We start from the raw sequence: 14,247 nt of genomic DNA, 5'->3' as shown, positions 1-14,247 counted from the left end.
GTGCGCACGAGGAGACGGATTACCGCTCCCGTGACGACACTTAACCAGAGTTCTTAGTGTGTTGGGTGAGGTCGCTTGCGCGCCCACCACAACTACATCACTGCACGCAAGATAAGCAGGTTTAACCGCTTCCTCGCTGTGCTAGGGTGTGTGCTTAAGTAGAGCGTGGCCGCATTACGACGTGCTCGCCTACAAAGAGTGCCGACGTACCGACACAATTATACAAGACATCCGTCTGATTCTCTGCCAGGGAGCTCTATCCTGACAACCTGGAGAGCCGCCACCACAGGTGGCAAGCCCCGTACTACCACCGGACTCCCATGAGGAACCGGCGTTGCTAACCAGGCTTAAGATACACCAGACATCCTGCAACCATTAATAGTTGAATAGACTTGTCTGCCTCCGTAAAAAATAACATTTTTTTTTTTTTATAAAGAAATTTTCAACGTGTTACATTCCCAACACCAGTCGAAATAGTAATTTGCAACTGACGGCGTAAAATATTTTCTTTGTAAAAGTTTTGGAGCAATCCATTATTACGAAAGTTTTCCACATTTTTATAAACATAATTCAGTGTAACTCATCCCATTATATATGTCCTTCACGCATAGTTCATGATGGTGTCAACAGCGCGTCGACAAATTTCGCAGAAGACGTTCGACGAGTGCGTCGCCGAGAATGTCGAAGAATTTGACATGTCACCAGATGAGGCGGTAGCTGAAGCTATACAACAATTCCAGTCACAGGGTGTAGATCTGTCCAATGTCATCAAGATCGGCATGGCACCGGCAGCCGGCGAGCAAGAGTCATTGCCTATGCGTTTAAAGCGACTCATTGTGGATCTTGAAAAACATTCTTTAGACAAAAGAAAGGATGAAAAATTGCTATTTCTTGTTGGCGAGCTGCATAGAGCCTGTGAGAAGGCCCCCGAGGCTCGCGTGGTGGCGGGACGGCACAATGCCGTGAACACGACACATGCGCTGCTAGAGACTACGAATCCTGCTGTCGTAATCGCTAGCAGCAACTTGCTCGTGTTACTTTGTGCGAGTAATACTGAAAACCAGGACTTTGTAGGCTCGTTAGGAATGCAGCGACTGGTACAAACGTTGCAGCACCCGTGGGAAGATACAGAGACAGTAATCCAAGTCCTCACGCTTCTTAAAGCTACGTGTGCAAAGCATGAGAGCAATAAAGCGTATGTAACGAAGGCAGGTGGTGTCAAAGTGCTGTGCGAGTATTTAAATCAAGCAGACGATAACCCGAAGTTGTCAAGACATTTAGCGCTATGCTTTCGAGTGCTAACTATTAATGACGATCCTCGTGCGACGTTCTCGCAAGCTCAGGATACGATAAAAAGTCTGGTTGACTGTGGCTTAATTCCGTATACTTTACGCGTCTTGCGTCATATCCAGAGCAGTGAAAAAGCACATGTATCAAGTGAGTCGCCGGATCTACTCGTTCAGTGGCTCGCTGTACTCAAGCAACTTGCCGTAACGGAGGATATTTGTCGACAAATTGCTGATCTTAAGGGTTTAATAACCGTGCATGATATCATGCAAACGTATGAGCACAGCGCTGCGATAGCGAAGCGTTGCATTACAGTGTTCCGAAACATGGCGGCTGCAGATGATTTCAAGTCTACAATCCTGCAGTCTGGAGGCGTCAAACAGACGCTGTTGGTCATGCATCGTCATCAAGCTGACGCTTCGATCCAGCAGAATGCATGTGCTACACTAGCTGCCATCGCCCTTCGGTCTCCAACAAATAGTCGTGCGTTAATTGAGCTCGGCGCTGCGCGCCAGATCTCACGCGCTATAAAGATTCACTGTCATAATGTGGCTGTCCTACGCCAAGCAAGTTTGGCAGTGCGTAACATTGTGGCACGCAGTATCGAGCTGCGCTCGCGATTCTTGCACGACGAGCCAGAAATTGAGCCACTGCTTCGCGAAGCCCAGCAGTATCGCGGCTGTGGTGACGAAGCCTATGCTGCGCTGCGCGATCTAGGCTGCAAAATTCAGTTGTCTTCTTTTGGCGCCATTGCAGGTACGTCAAGGTCAGAAAACGCGGGGCCATGCTTTAATCCCGTCCAGATTGAGTCGACTCAAATACCTTTTATCTAATTTCATTAAAAAATGACTTTTTTCTGCTTTAACTTAGTGTCTTTAAAAATTAACTTTTCGATTCACCATGACAAGAGATGCAATAATCCTTCCATCAAGAGATGCAATAATCCTTCCATCTACTTGGCTCGACTAACTTAATTTCAGTAAATTTCGCATGAGGTTTCTAAAGTTTCGCTGCATATCCAATCCAATCCCGCACGACGTAATCTTCGATCTTCTGTTCGTGAATTAAAGTAAAATGAAAAAAGTGACGCCGCGTCGAGCAAAATGGCAGGCACCTCGCCAGCTGCCGTGTCCATATAGAGCGATGTAGTGGTGCAAAATGCTGTGATGCGACCGACAAGCAACCTTTTAAGCGATCGCCTGCCAGCTTTGCTCGACAATTTCACGCACGCGGCGATTGTACTCCCGTCGATTTTCCTGAAATAGGCGAGCAGCCTCCGAATTGGCCGGCGAGTTCGGATTTGGATCACACAAAAGCGACTGAACGGACGTTAATATAGCAGAAATATCGTAGATCGGCGACCACTGATTCTGTAAAATATCCAAGCAGATCTGGCCATCGTTGTAGACTGCAGCAAAGCAATTTCAGTTAAGAAAAGCCATTTCAAAATATATAGCTTGAGGTCCGTACTATTTGGATGGAACATTTTGGTGATAAACTTAACCGTCGGCGCCTTATTGGGATAATCTTCGCTAAACTCGAGCGTTAAGTTGAAGGTACCGCCTTCCCACGGCGTATCATCCGGTCTAATTCGAAAAACAAAAGCGTTAATACTATCATATCGACTTGTAAAAATGCTGCGAAACTTACCCAAAGATGACAGCCTGCCATAGCATGATGTTATTATCCATCGGAGCACCGGAAACACCCGAAGGTGGATCGTTCTGCAGCTTTCGGAAGTCACGCATTAGACGTCGACGTGCAGCGGTAGACATTGTAGCGGTGGCGTGCTGAAGAACTTAAAGTTTTGACTGATAAAGCTCGTCGGACATTCGAGAAGAGGTATCCCTGAGAATCATGATAATTATCAATTTGCAGAGGTAAATTATCAATGGCAAGATTTTTCAAGAGCAATTGTACGCAACGATGCCCCAAGGTACAAATAATGAACGAACATGATTGTTGCCACTTACCACGCGGATCGCTGTTTATCGTCTAAATTATAAATGTCTGTAGTCGAGCTAATATATGGCCTCATTAATGTGCTAATTAAATTTGATGACTTCAAGTCGTGTTTCATGCAATTTCTAAGCGTCTGCATTTAGTGTTTTGCTCCGTTGCAAATAGTTCATGTCAAAAATCATTACTGTTGCACGATCATAGAATACCCGAGCCCAATATCAGATTGTACTATACAAAGCTTGTGATATTATCTTCTAGTTTTCTTTGTCAATATATCACTACAAGCAAACAAAAAAATATAACAAGGCCATGTCAGTCAAATGCATCAACAAGCAAACACAAGGCATCACACAGCTAGAGCTGTTAAAGGAGGTACGCACCTCCAAAATATATACAAAACCGAATGACCCGAAGAATCTGTCTGCATTTTTTACTTACGGGATTACTTTCCTAAGTAGCACCATCACTTGACAGCTACCGTCTATGTCATAACGACACCTTCGAACAACACAACGCGGCTTTTGTTCAGCTCCTTGCACACTCTCTTCATACTCTTCTCGCCAATCATGGTTACATCACTAATCTCCTGGATTGAGCGCTTCGCGTTCGTGTAGGCTGCGACGAGGTATATTACTGACGCTGCTACTGCCACTGGAGGCTGTCCATTGGACAATTCGAGCCGATCAGCCTTCTGAGCCACCGTGTGTGCAATCATCTGCGTCTTGTTTGGCAGTCCCAGTCTCGAGCAAAAGCGTTGCACATATTCCTCGGTCGTCGCCTGTTTTACTTCAAGTTTTAATTGCCGCTGCAAGCTCATAAATGACTTGCCAATACGACGCTTTGGGATGCCAGAAGCTTCTTCAAACTCCTTCAATGACCGAGCGTTGCTAGCTTTTCTGCACGCAATAAATAATACTGCGACGGCCATACTCTCTCGTTCCGGTCCTCGCATGTTGATTTCCTGCTTCTCTGCGTCAGCGTATATATCCAGTGCGACCTCTACAATCTTCTTTGGCAGCGATAAATAATCGGCAACTTCTTGAATTCGCGCCATGTTACGCTGCATCCTTTTCACCTTGGCGCTATCGGATGAGATATTGGGACGTTTATGTTTACTGCTGTCGGCACCCCCACCGCTTTTTTTCGGATCTACTAGATACGTGGATAGCGAGAGGCTGTCAAGCCGCGCGTCTGCGACATCGCCAACTCTAGATTTTGCAGCGGGGTCACCACCCCGATCATCATTAGCAAATGTTCGCCATTCGGGGGAATCATCTATAATGCGCTCACCAAGGATCATACCGCAACCACGACAAACTACGTCCCCAGCGCTAAAGTCCGTCACAACATCTTTGCTTCCGCACTCGCGGCAATGATCCGGCGCGCACTCGCCTCCCATTATGCGTCACGAGATCTTGCGAAGCTTGCAGTAGCACTTGAACTTAGCAAGTGCAGAGATTAAGAGTGCTTACCAGAGCCTGACGCGTTAAATAGATGTCTTTACGCAGCCACACTCACGTGACGGGTAATGCTGTGCCCTGAGGAAACTTCTGAGATCCACCAACTAATTAATTTAGTGTGGTACACCTATCAATGTTATTTGATCGGGAATATAATACTAAATCTAGTCGTTTTCAATCTGACGTCACATCAACGATGTCGGCGGGCATCCACATCTTCGTTTGCAGCACTCAGCTCTACTTTCGTTTTAAAACAAAAGAGCAGCTTAGAATTGAAATCCCTTTTTAATCAAATCAGCGCGAGCCTCCACCACTTGATTTTCTAATTCCTTGGCAGCCTCAGGGAAATCCTGCACGGCCATGACTGAGAACGCAATTACCGCCAACGAGTAAGCACCATAGGAAAGTAGTGCATAAATGGGTAGCGCCATCACGACTTGTAGCATATGCGGATCCTTAGCTTGATCGCTTGCGTACTGCAGCAAGAGTAGCCACAGTGTAAGCAGTACTGCGAACGCTGCAAGCCACTTCTGGTATTTTAGCATCGTAAAACCAATTTTAACAGAATAATTTTGAAGAATGTATTTTACCTTTTCTCATTGACATCTTCATCAATCAATTTTGACTGGACAAAATACACTTTTGACATAGCTGATTCGCTGAGGATGTCTTTAAGTGACGGAAAACCTATTCCAATAATGGACTTACCAGAAACCGAGTGTCTCGATCATGCAGGATCCTCAACTCAATTGCCTGCTGTGAATAAGTTCCCGAATCGTCGGAAGCCAAATCTGACAGACACTCAGCGTCTTATTATGGCCGAATTTTTGCTCAATCACAATCAGGGCAAGACTCACTTGCCGCGTGCGGTCATCTCCGCTGCTGCGGACAGATTTGAAGTGCATCGCAATACCGTGTCACGCATTTGGAACCTTATGAAGACCGCCTTAGATGGAGGAGCATCCGCTGATGCTGTGATGAAGCAGGTGCTATCTAAGAAGCGCGGAAACTCCGGTCGTAAAAGGAAAGACTACTCCGCCGTCCTGGAGCAGTTAAAGTAGCTTCCACTAAGTCAACGAGGATCGATTCGCGCACTTTCCACAGCAGTTGGTGTCCCGCGTACAACATTATTCCGCTTACTTCGATACGAAAAGTCTGATGGTAGTGCTGTGGACACGACAGACGATCAACACGACTCAAGCTCTGAGGCCAAACCGAGGATGGTAAATGTGATTAAACCAGCCCTCTCTGCTCGAAATAAACACGGTCGTTTAAAGTTCTGTTCACGAAAGATACAGCCAAATGGTGTATTTCATGACATGTTTCATGTGGTGCACATCAACACGAAATGGTGTGCATTGCGCGACTCCGAAAAAACGAAAGCGATGTTTTTAATTGCGGTTGCTCGACCTCAATGGGATCGAAAGCGACAGCAACTTTTTGATGGAAAGCTTGGTGTCTGGACATTTATCGTAGCGGATCCCTCCATTGAGTCGTATTTTGAAATAAATATGGTGCCATGGAATGAAGCAGCTTTACATGGTGGGCGCCACTTGCGCGTGCTTGAGACAATTACTAGAAAAGATATACAGACAATGGTTACAAGTAATGTCATTCCAGCAATCAAGGCAAAGATGCCAAGTTCGTTGCGCAATGAACCGCTTTATATTCAGCTAGACAACCAGCAAATGCGTTTGATGCCTCATGATCCCGTGATTGCAGAATATGGCAAAACAGATGGCTGGGACATTCAAGTGCAGTATCAGCCAGCCTACAGCCCAGAGCTTGTTGTGCTACATCACGATTTTCTCAAAATTCTTACGCCCGAGATGACATCACGAAGTATTTCGATGCGGCTGGCTCCTCTCATTGAATTAATTGCTAGCGTGGAGCGAGCATTCGCTGCAGTCACTAAGCGGCAAATCAACGATGCATTTCTAGCGTTGCAGAAGATGATGGAATGTATCATGGTAAGTGGCGGCTCCAATGATTTAATATCGAATGAAGATGCAACCAAGAAGAGTCTACAGCACGATGGCAGTCTGCCAGTAAGCATTTTATGCAAGCAGGAGGCTCTGCTCGCTTGTCAATCCGCTTTGAACAATTTTAATCAAGCAAAATTGGCGTCAAATTATTAATTGGAAGTCATAAATATAAGCTTATTTAATATATGTCGAATATATACTGCGTTTGGTCCACTTAGTGTTGTGTTGCACAAAATGTTTTTTTTGTGTGTGAACCACGCAACGGGGCAAGATGTTTTTTTATTTTACAGCCAATTAATGTCACGAAAACTGGTTGTGTCCGCCTAGAGCATGACCGAGCTGTCTCGAACCCTCGCTCAGCCTACGTCCGAGGAGCATTCGCCCGTTCCACAGTCGTCCACTATTGCCAAGAGTTGCATCATTGCGTCATGTGATAAAAAGACTAGCGCCTGGAAAGAGCGCGGAAGCAGAAATTTGACATTTGAGGAGCGCCGCAAGATGCTTGAGTTCCTTTTAAAGCGACGGGTCGAAGGCACGACGAAGCTCATGCGACACGCTGTCACAGAAGCAGCAGCGGAATTTGGCGTCGATCGCCGTACAGTTTCGAGACTCTGGAAGCGTGCGGTACAGAGCCTCGAAAATGGTGATGAAGTGTGCGATATCGCATCAAGGAAAATTGGACGCCGCGGTCGGCGAAAGCGCGACTGGTCTGCAGAGCTCAAGCGCGTAAAAGACATTCCTTTATCCCGGCGGGGATCCATTCGTGCACTAGCTACAGCTGTGGGTATTCCAAAGACAACACTGCACGAGCTTTTGAAGGAAGAAGGAACTCCTTCGATTAATGCCATCAAACCTTCCCTCACGGACAAGAACAAGCTCGAGCGACTGCAATATTGTGCCAAAAAACTACGGCCGAATGGACTTTTTGACGACATGCATAATGTCGTGCATATCAATCTTAAGTGGTTGTCGCTTCCACGAGATCGAAAAACAAAGGTTATGTTTATGGTGGCTGTAGCCCGTCCGCAGTGGGATCCCGTAAGACGCGACTTTTACGATGGTAAAATTGGTGCATGGCCATTTGTGCGAGAAGCGAAACAATTGTGCAGTTCGGTCAAGTCTTTTCAGCCCGATAAAACGTTTGAAGCGATGGAAACCGTGACAAAAGATGACGTGCGACAGATGCTCGCAGAGCTCATTATTCCAGCTATTCGACAGAAAATGCCAATGCACTTTACTGTGTATATTCAGCAAGACAGCACGAAGGTTCGATGCGTTGGTGATGGAATATTTTTCGAAGAAGGTCGAAGAGATGGATGGCATATCCAGCTGCAGAACCTCCCACCGTATTCGCCCGACTTTACTGTCATGAATAGCTTGCTTTTTCAGTCTATTCAAGCATCAGTAAAGACCTTATCTTTCGGATCGCGCAATGTATCAAATTCAGGGATCTCGGAGCTCGTAACTAGTGTTGAGCATGCATTTGCTACAATTACGAGCGACCAAATCAATGACGCATTTTTGTCCCTACAGAAGGCAATGGAGTGCACAATGCTCGTTCAAGGTGCCAACACGTACGAGTTGGGTCCTACTAGTAGAGAACAGCTTCAGTACCAAGGCAGTCTTCCTGTAAGCATCATGTGTAATCCTGATGCAATTCAAGCTTGCCGAGCTGCACTTGATGGCGCTACTGAAGAGAATCTGGAGAGTTTTTAATGAAAGAAAAGGTTATTTGCCTATCGGGTTCTGACGAGTAAGACTTAGATGGAAACACTTGATCTTGTACTCTATTGATGTCAGCTTTGGACTTACAGGTTCTAGACCTTTCAATATCTTTTTTCGTGGGCAAATGAAAAGCCTTAAGCGACAAAAGGAGCGCAGAGGTTCCACGCAATGTAAGCGAACACCTTAGACGTTTCTTCAATGATTTTGGTTGTTGGTTTTCCAGCTCCGTGGCCGGACTTTGTATCAATACGAATGAGCAAAGGATTCGTTTGCGACTCTGAGGTTCCGAGTTGATGCTGAAGTTCCGCAATGAGTTTATACGAATGCAAAGGGACAACACGATCGTCGTGGTCACCCGTCGTCAAAAGCACGGATGGAAAACCGCCACGCTCCGAAAGTTTTTGCATCATTGGACTATCAGCTCGAGGCACATTGTGCACTGGTGAGTAGCGACGAATGCAGTGAAAATCGTCTGCTACCTCCGGGTCTCCATACTCCGTGCGCCACGCATGCCCGATCGTAAACTTGTGGAAACGCAGCATGTCTACGACACTTACAGCTCCCACGATGCAACGGTAAAGATCCGGTCGCTGGTTACCCACTGCTGCCACTAATAGACCGCCATTCGAGCCACCGTGAATAGCAATCTTTGAAGGGTTTGTATAGCCTTCCTGAATCAGGTACTCTGCAGCGCCGTGGAAATCGTCAAAGACATTCTGCTTTTTATGTAACATGCCATCCTGGTGCCACTGCTCTCCGTACTCACCACCACCACGCAAATTTGGAAGTGCCAGCATGCCATTAAAATGCTGCACGAACACAAGCCTCGAAACGCTAAACGCTGGTGTGAGCGAGATATTGAAACCTCCGTAACCGTATAAATACACGGGCAATTCGCCGTTTTTTAGTGCGTTTTTACGCTTGACAAGGAACATGGGGATCTTCGTGCCATCCTTTGAGGGGTAGAATACTTGCTGAGCTTCGAACTGACTTGGATCAAACCCCTTTACTTTTGTCTCCCGAAAGAGCTCGGCGGGAGGAGCTGCACCCGAGTCTGCACATTTCGTCGACAAATCCAGTCGAAAGATTGAACCAGGGTAAAGGAACGAGATAAAGTGGTAAAAAAATTCCGACTCAGTGCGTTTACTGGCTACGTTAACTGTACCCACACTGGGTAGCGAAATTTCGTATTGGAACACACCGTCGAGATTATAGACGTGCATTTCGTTGTGTACATTCCTTACGAGCTGCACAACCAGCAAATTCGGCGCTACAGGGTGGACACTTTCAATAACAATGGCGTCTTGTTGTTCTGGAATCACTTCATCCCACACAAATGCAGTTGTGTCCTCGCTTATCTTGGTTCGGACCACACGCTCGCGCGGGGCATTGGCATTCGTTTTAAAATAATAGAAATCACCGTCGTTTAAAATGTACGAGTACGCATCGTCCATTGTATCCACAAGTTTTATGACAGAGATCGTAGTCTCTTGTGTTCCCGACAAAAAAGTGTTAAAACCGCTTAAATCAGCAATATGAATCATGTTGGCATTTTTGCACCCATCTTGGACATAAAGCAACAATTTCATGCCATCATCCGAAACTTCAGCACTGACATTAAAGGTCGGTTCAGTTGGGTATGCGTACACCAATTTGTCTTCCGATTGTGGCGTATGTAGCTTGTGGTACCAGACCTGGTGATTCATGTTAGCATCTGTCTCGGTACCTCGCTTGGGTCCTTCTTGGTCATCATGCTGGTCGTCTTTCATCTTCTCCGGCGGTGGGTAGCGTGAATAAAAGAAGCCTTGATCATCGTGTGTCCACGAGATGCCGGAAAACTTGACCCACTCGACAGTATCGTCTAAGGTGTTGTTATTGTCGTGAGCTGCCATGACCTTTATCGTTTGCCAATCAGAGCCGCCACGCGAGATTCCATACGCGAGAAAAAGCTTGCCGTCCCCGTTTTTAGCCTCTGAAAATGCATGGCTCGACAGAGCGGCCGTGCCATCCTCTGCTAAACTGTTGGGATCCAGTAACACACGCGGTTCGCCACGCAGCTCGTCTTGGATGTATAAGACGCTTTGGTTCTGCAGTCCGTCATTCTTCGAGAAAACGTACTTGCCCCCGTGCTTACGCGGTGCCGAGTATTTTTCGTAATTGAAAAGCTCCGTCATACGTGCCTTAACGTCATCGACGAACGGCATTTGAGCAAACACGCGCTGCGTTACGTCGTTCTGCTTCTCGACAAAGTCGCGCGTATCGGGCAAGTCTGGATCCTCTAGCCAGCGGTAGGGGTCTTCCACCTGCACACCATGCAGAGTCTCAACGATATCGCTACGGCGTACGTTGGGATAGACTAGCTTCTCAGCAAGCAAACCACTATTCTTCATCGCTTTTTTCATTTAGATCTCGAAAATGAGGAGAATGACAATCGGCAAACTATCTCTGATAGAAAATAAGTATAATTTCTTAAAAGGTATCCTCAAGTTTGATTTTCAATAAAAATTCCTATTCTTCTTGCAAAATTACCTATTTTAATTTGTCATTCAAAATTTAATAAACAAGTCTGCAACATCAGCATCAGCTTGTAAAGCCAACTGTATTTTTATAATGCAATGCTATCATCTACGCCGTCTTTTTTTAACATAGCTCTTTGATCGGTAAGAATTGCTCTTCTTCTGCTTCTCCAGCCCACCTTTCAGCGCTTTAAATACACTTTGACTCAAGCCATAATGCTTGTCGTCTTCATACGACAATCCGTTCAATTGATTAAAATGGCGTCGATGATAATAAGTAATCGGAATTGCTGAAATATAGCACGGTTTGTCCCCTTCATTTGCAACAAAAGCCGCATCGACAATATCCGACTCCTTTTTAAATTCCTCAATCGGGTTCAGCACACAAAAAACATCAACAGGTGCAGCCTTAGCAGCTTCTGTGAGCTTATCCTTTTCACGTTGTCGTTCTTGAGCATCCGCGTCATATACTTGGAGGTGCAGTTCATTGTCGGTAATCAGACGAAAGCCAGGGGGGTACATTGCTCCTGGCCACGTTGTTGAAAAATGCTCTTCTAGCACGTGCAAGGTTCCACTCGTCGACACTGCCAATACACTGTGTCGTGAACGGTCCCAAGCTAAAGCAAGCACTCCGTCTTTCACGCCGACATTGTGCTGTGCTGTCGTTTTATTGCCCACGCCTGCCCGATGCCACGTAAACAACCCATTCTCGCCAACATGACGATGCCGCACTACTGGTGTCCCAACGACAAACTCCTCTGTTTCGCTAAAGCAACAAATCGCCCACGGGGCACGCACAGCACCAGTTGAGTGTAGTGCCACCTCACGCAGTCCTATTGAATGGTCTTCCAGAATTGTCAAAGATTCGTCTTTCAAATCAATTGGATTCATTACAAATTCATGAATTCCTTTCGAACTTGTCACCAGCATGGCATCTTCTCGTAGATTCACACATAAATCAACAAATTGAATCAGCACGTACAGCTTGAAGCTGTCAAGACACTCGAGCGTCGTTGCGTCAAAAATTGCAAGCGTTGATTTCGATGTTGCACAGTAAATACGCTTCCCGGAATGTCCATACCGCGCACAGGAAGCTAGTACAGGATGTCTTGAATTAATTTGGGATGTCAAAGGAACAACATCAGTGTTTTCCAGTGGCATATTGACCAATCCAACCTTCTCTCCTGTCACTATATTAAACACTTCTGGACATGAATTCCAATAACTCACAAGCAGTAACTCTGGATTACAAGGGTGAGCACTTAATGCCGTAATGACGCCTTGAAACTTAAATATCGACACAAGCGTCGCGGCCGCAACGTTCCACACGCAAAGGCGCGCGTGGCGCGTCCCTTTTTCTTCGCAGCCGGCAAAGAGCCACTGCGAATCACACGACCACGCACACTGAGACACGACCTTAAGCATCGCTTTAGCCACTTGTAGATCCGATAGCGTCAATCCCGTGCCACTTCCAGACACCTCTGCTTCGTCCTCGGTCCTGGTCGTGCCCTTGCTTTCATGTAAGTCGTCCTCTCCTTCCTCGTCGTCTTTAACTGAAGCTGAGACTTCTGTTTGCTCTTCCTCTTCTCCTTCGATCGATACGTTGTCGTTCTCGATTGATCCTACTTTGCTTGGCTTCGAAGTTCTTTTGGCACGAAAACTATCCTCACTATTGACTGGAATTGATGAATCGACTGCTATTAAGGTCGGATCAAGCTCGCGTGTAATAACGCGTATTGTTGTATTATCCCAAATGGTTACGCGACCTTCGCGCTCACCTACAGCCATGAGCGTGTGCGAGGCATTGAGTGCGAGGCAATTCGCCTGCTGTGTGTCCTCGAGACAGCTCCAATTGGACGTCTGCCGTGATAGTAAATGCTTTTGCAGGTAGTCGACATCGTCATAAACTTCTTCTATCAAAGCTTCGTCTTTGTTCGGCTCGAATGCTGCATTGGAGGCTGCAAAATTTAGTGCTGCGACAGATTGTTCGCCTATTTCTGCCAATTGTGAGACCTCTTCAGTGATATCAGAGCTCGCAGCTGCGGCGTTCGATGAAGAAGATACTAAATTTGTAGCTTGTGCTAGCTGCTGCCGACGACGCTCAGACTGCTGCTTTTCCTCGGCAAGCACAATGCGTCGCAGCACTTGATTCCACATGAGGCACTGATACAATTTTTTCAACTCATATTTGTTAGAATAGCCATTCATCATGCATTATTTTATAACTTTTTCGGGAAAGATATAGCACTGCGATGTAAAAAAAATATTAATCGCAAAAAAGAAATTTACTCATGTATTGGATCACTCACTCAGCAACAAAGCATTAGTTCCAATTAGCAAATTTTGCTCTCTTATTTCCGACCCTACAATCATGAAAACAGCTGTACTCCTATTAATTAAGTGAAGCATTTTCGATCGTCATTTACATATTATATTACGACAAAAACGTAGTGGAGCGTCTATGTCAGATTTTATTGTTGAACGAACTGTGAGCCAAGATACAAATGCCACAGCACTAAAGCTCAGAGCCGACTGCTACCTACAGCCTCCAGCATCACGTTTTGAGTTTGAAAGACGTGCAGTTGAAAGCGCTCAATTTTAAATAAGTGTGAAATTGTTTAAGACCCGTGGCCTTGTTGCTAGACTTAAGTAAACCCTTAATGAAAAGACGCCGTTGTAGCGATGACTCATTGACTGACCTTTTCTGCCAGAAGGAACGTCACCTAACTCATGAGGGAGCTGGGCGAGAAACCTGGATTATTGCATTCAAAAGACCTTTCTGGAAACCCGAAGCATAAGAGTGCTTTGTTTGTAAATTATACGGGGAATTAAAACCTTGAGCTACGATAGATACTATGCGTATGTTTCCTAAATCAAGAGGTTACAAAAGTCCTTATTTCGTGCTGTACTTTCCTACTGGCCTGTGGTTGCGGCTGAGTCATTGTCTGCAACACAACTGTGCCATTCAACAATCGCAACGTGTAGCCAGAATCCAGCGACATCAAATCTTGCAATAACACAGCGTCCACGGCTTTTCGACTTGAGACCCATTCAGCTTTTAACAAAAGTCACATTCTTTAATTTGCACGGTAGCGTCATGACATGATACATTTTTGTGGCGACAGAATGCTTTGTTCAGATTGAACGCAATTGCTCTTAAAGGGAATTGGTCTCACAAAATCCTTATTATAGAGAAAAACGTTGCAATTTGAGAGACGGGCCGTCCTCCGCACAATATTCCTCAAATAAAAAAAAAATAAAAATTTTAGATTCTAGAAACGTCCTGCCACCATGAGCATCGTACGTCTGTCC

At 45.8% G+C, this 14,247-nt stretch overlaps 9 protein-coding genes across 9 annotated transcripts; 4 read left to right on the top strand and 5 right to left on the bottom strand.

The window, feature by feature from the left end:
- Positions 1–617: 617 nt before the first annotated feature.
- CCR75_008049 (uncharacterized protein) lies at positions 618–2,120 on the top strand (the record flags this gene model as incomplete). Its single annotated transcript, XM_067966104.1, has 1 exon — positions 618–2,120. The coding sequence occupies one exon, from the start codon at positions 618–620 to the stop codon at positions 2,118–2,120; it is 1,503 nt and encodes a 500-aa protein (XP_067823644.1).
- Positions 2,121–2,185: 65 nt separating this feature from the next.
- Positions 2,186–3,072, bottom strand: CCR75_008048 (uncharacterized protein). Its single transcript, XM_067966103.1, has 3 exons — positions 2,938–3,072; positions 2,758–2,873; positions 2,186–2,695 (listed from the first exon to the last, which is right to left on the bottom strand). The coding sequence occupies exons 1-3, from the start codon at positions 3,060–3,062 to the stop codon at positions 2,475–2,477; spliced, it is 462 nt and encodes a 153-aa protein (XP_067823645.1). The 5' UTR covers positions 3,063–3,072; the 3' UTR covers positions 2,186–2,474.
- Positions 3,073–3,251: 179 nt separating this feature from the next.
- CCR75_008047 (uncharacterized protein) lies at positions 3,252–4,648 on the bottom strand (the record flags this gene model as incomplete). The annotated part of the gene is made up of 2 exons (XM_067966102.1): positions 3,252–3,527; positions 3,748–4,648. 2 exons carry the CDS (start codon positions 4,646–4,648, stop codon positions 3,517–3,519), a joined length of 912 nt encoding a protein of 303 aa, XP_067823650.1. The 3' UTR covers positions 3,252–3,516.
- Positions 4,649–4,975: 327 nt separating this feature from the next.
- On the bottom strand, positions 4,976–6,012 carry CCR75_008045 (uncharacterized protein; the record flags this gene model as incomplete). Its single annotated transcript, XM_067966100.1, has 3 exons — positions 5,567–6,012; positions 5,418–5,462; positions 4,976–5,299 (listed from the first exon to the last, which is right to left on the bottom strand). The coding sequence occupies exons 1-3, from the start codon at positions 5,612–5,614 to the stop codon at positions 4,976–4,978; spliced, it is 417 nt and encodes a 138-aa protein (XP_067823652.1). The 5' UTR covers positions 5,615–6,012.
- On the top strand, positions 5,408–5,770 carry CCR75_008046 (uncharacterized protein; the record flags this gene model as incomplete). Its single annotated transcript, XM_067966101.1, has 1 exon — positions 5,408–5,770. One exon carries the CDS (start codon positions 5,408–5,410, stop codon positions 5,768–5,770), a length of 363 nt encoding a protein of 120 aa, XP_067823651.1.
- Positions 6,013–6,028: 16 nt separating the features above from the next.
- CCR75_008044 (uncharacterized protein) lies at positions 6,029–6,847 on the top strand (the record flags this gene model as incomplete). Its single annotated transcript, XM_067966099.1, has 1 exon — positions 6,029–6,847. One exon carries the CDS (start codon positions 6,029–6,031, stop codon positions 6,845–6,847), a length of 819 nt encoding a protein of 272 aa, XP_067823653.1.
- Positions 6,848–7,024: 177 nt separating this feature from the next.
- CCR75_008043 (uncharacterized protein) lies at positions 7,025–8,410 on the top strand (the record flags this gene model as incomplete). The annotated part of the gene is made up of 1 exon (XM_067966098.1): positions 7,025–8,410. One exon carries the CDS (start codon positions 7,025–7,027, stop codon positions 8,408–8,410), a length of 1,386 nt encoding a protein of 461 aa, XP_067823646.1.
- A 143-nt stretch (positions 8,411–8,553) lies between these two features.
- On the bottom strand, positions 8,554–10,809 carry CCR75_008042 (uncharacterized protein; the record flags this gene model as incomplete). Its single annotated transcript, XM_067966097.1, has 1 exon — positions 8,554–10,809. One exon carries the CDS (start codon positions 10,807–10,809, stop codon positions 8,554–8,556), a length of 2,256 nt encoding a protein of 751 aa, XP_067823647.1.
- A 231-nt stretch (positions 10,810–11,040) lies between these two features.
- On the bottom strand, positions 11,041–13,146 carry CCR75_008041 (uncharacterized protein; the record flags this gene model as incomplete). Its single annotated transcript, XM_067966096.1, has 1 exon — positions 11,041–13,146. The coding sequence occupies one exon, from the start codon at positions 13,144–13,146 to the stop codon at positions 11,041–11,043; it is 2,106 nt and encodes a 701-aa protein (XP_067823648.1).
- Between the last annotated feature and the right edge of the window lie 1,101 nt (positions 13,147–14,247).

Source organism: Bremia lactucae (assembly GCF_004359215.1).
Source record: "Bremia lactucae strain SF5 chromosome Unknown BlacSF5_NotPlaced_9_SHOA01000002.1_551695bp, whole genome shotgun sequence".
Classification (NCBI taxonomy): Eukaryota; Oomycota; class Peronosporomycetes; order Peronosporales; family Peronosporaceae; genus Bremia; species Bremia lactucae.
Note: the sequence above shows the minus strand (reverse complement) of the source record. Positions and strands in the feature narration are given on the sequence as shown.

Coding starts and splice junctions, on each gene's coding strand:
- CCR75_008048 (XM_067966103.1), bottom strand. CDS start 3,062: ATGTCTACCGCTGCACGTCGACGTCTAATGCGTGACTTCCGAAAGCTG. Junction 2,874..2,937: donor TGGCAGGCTGTCATCTTTGG/GTAAGTTTCGCA, acceptor TTTTCGAATTAG/ACCGGATGATACGCCGTGGG. Junction 2,696..2,757: donor CAAAATGTTCCATCCAAATA/GTACGGACCTCA, acceptor GCTTTGCTGCAG/TCTACAACGATGGCCAGATC.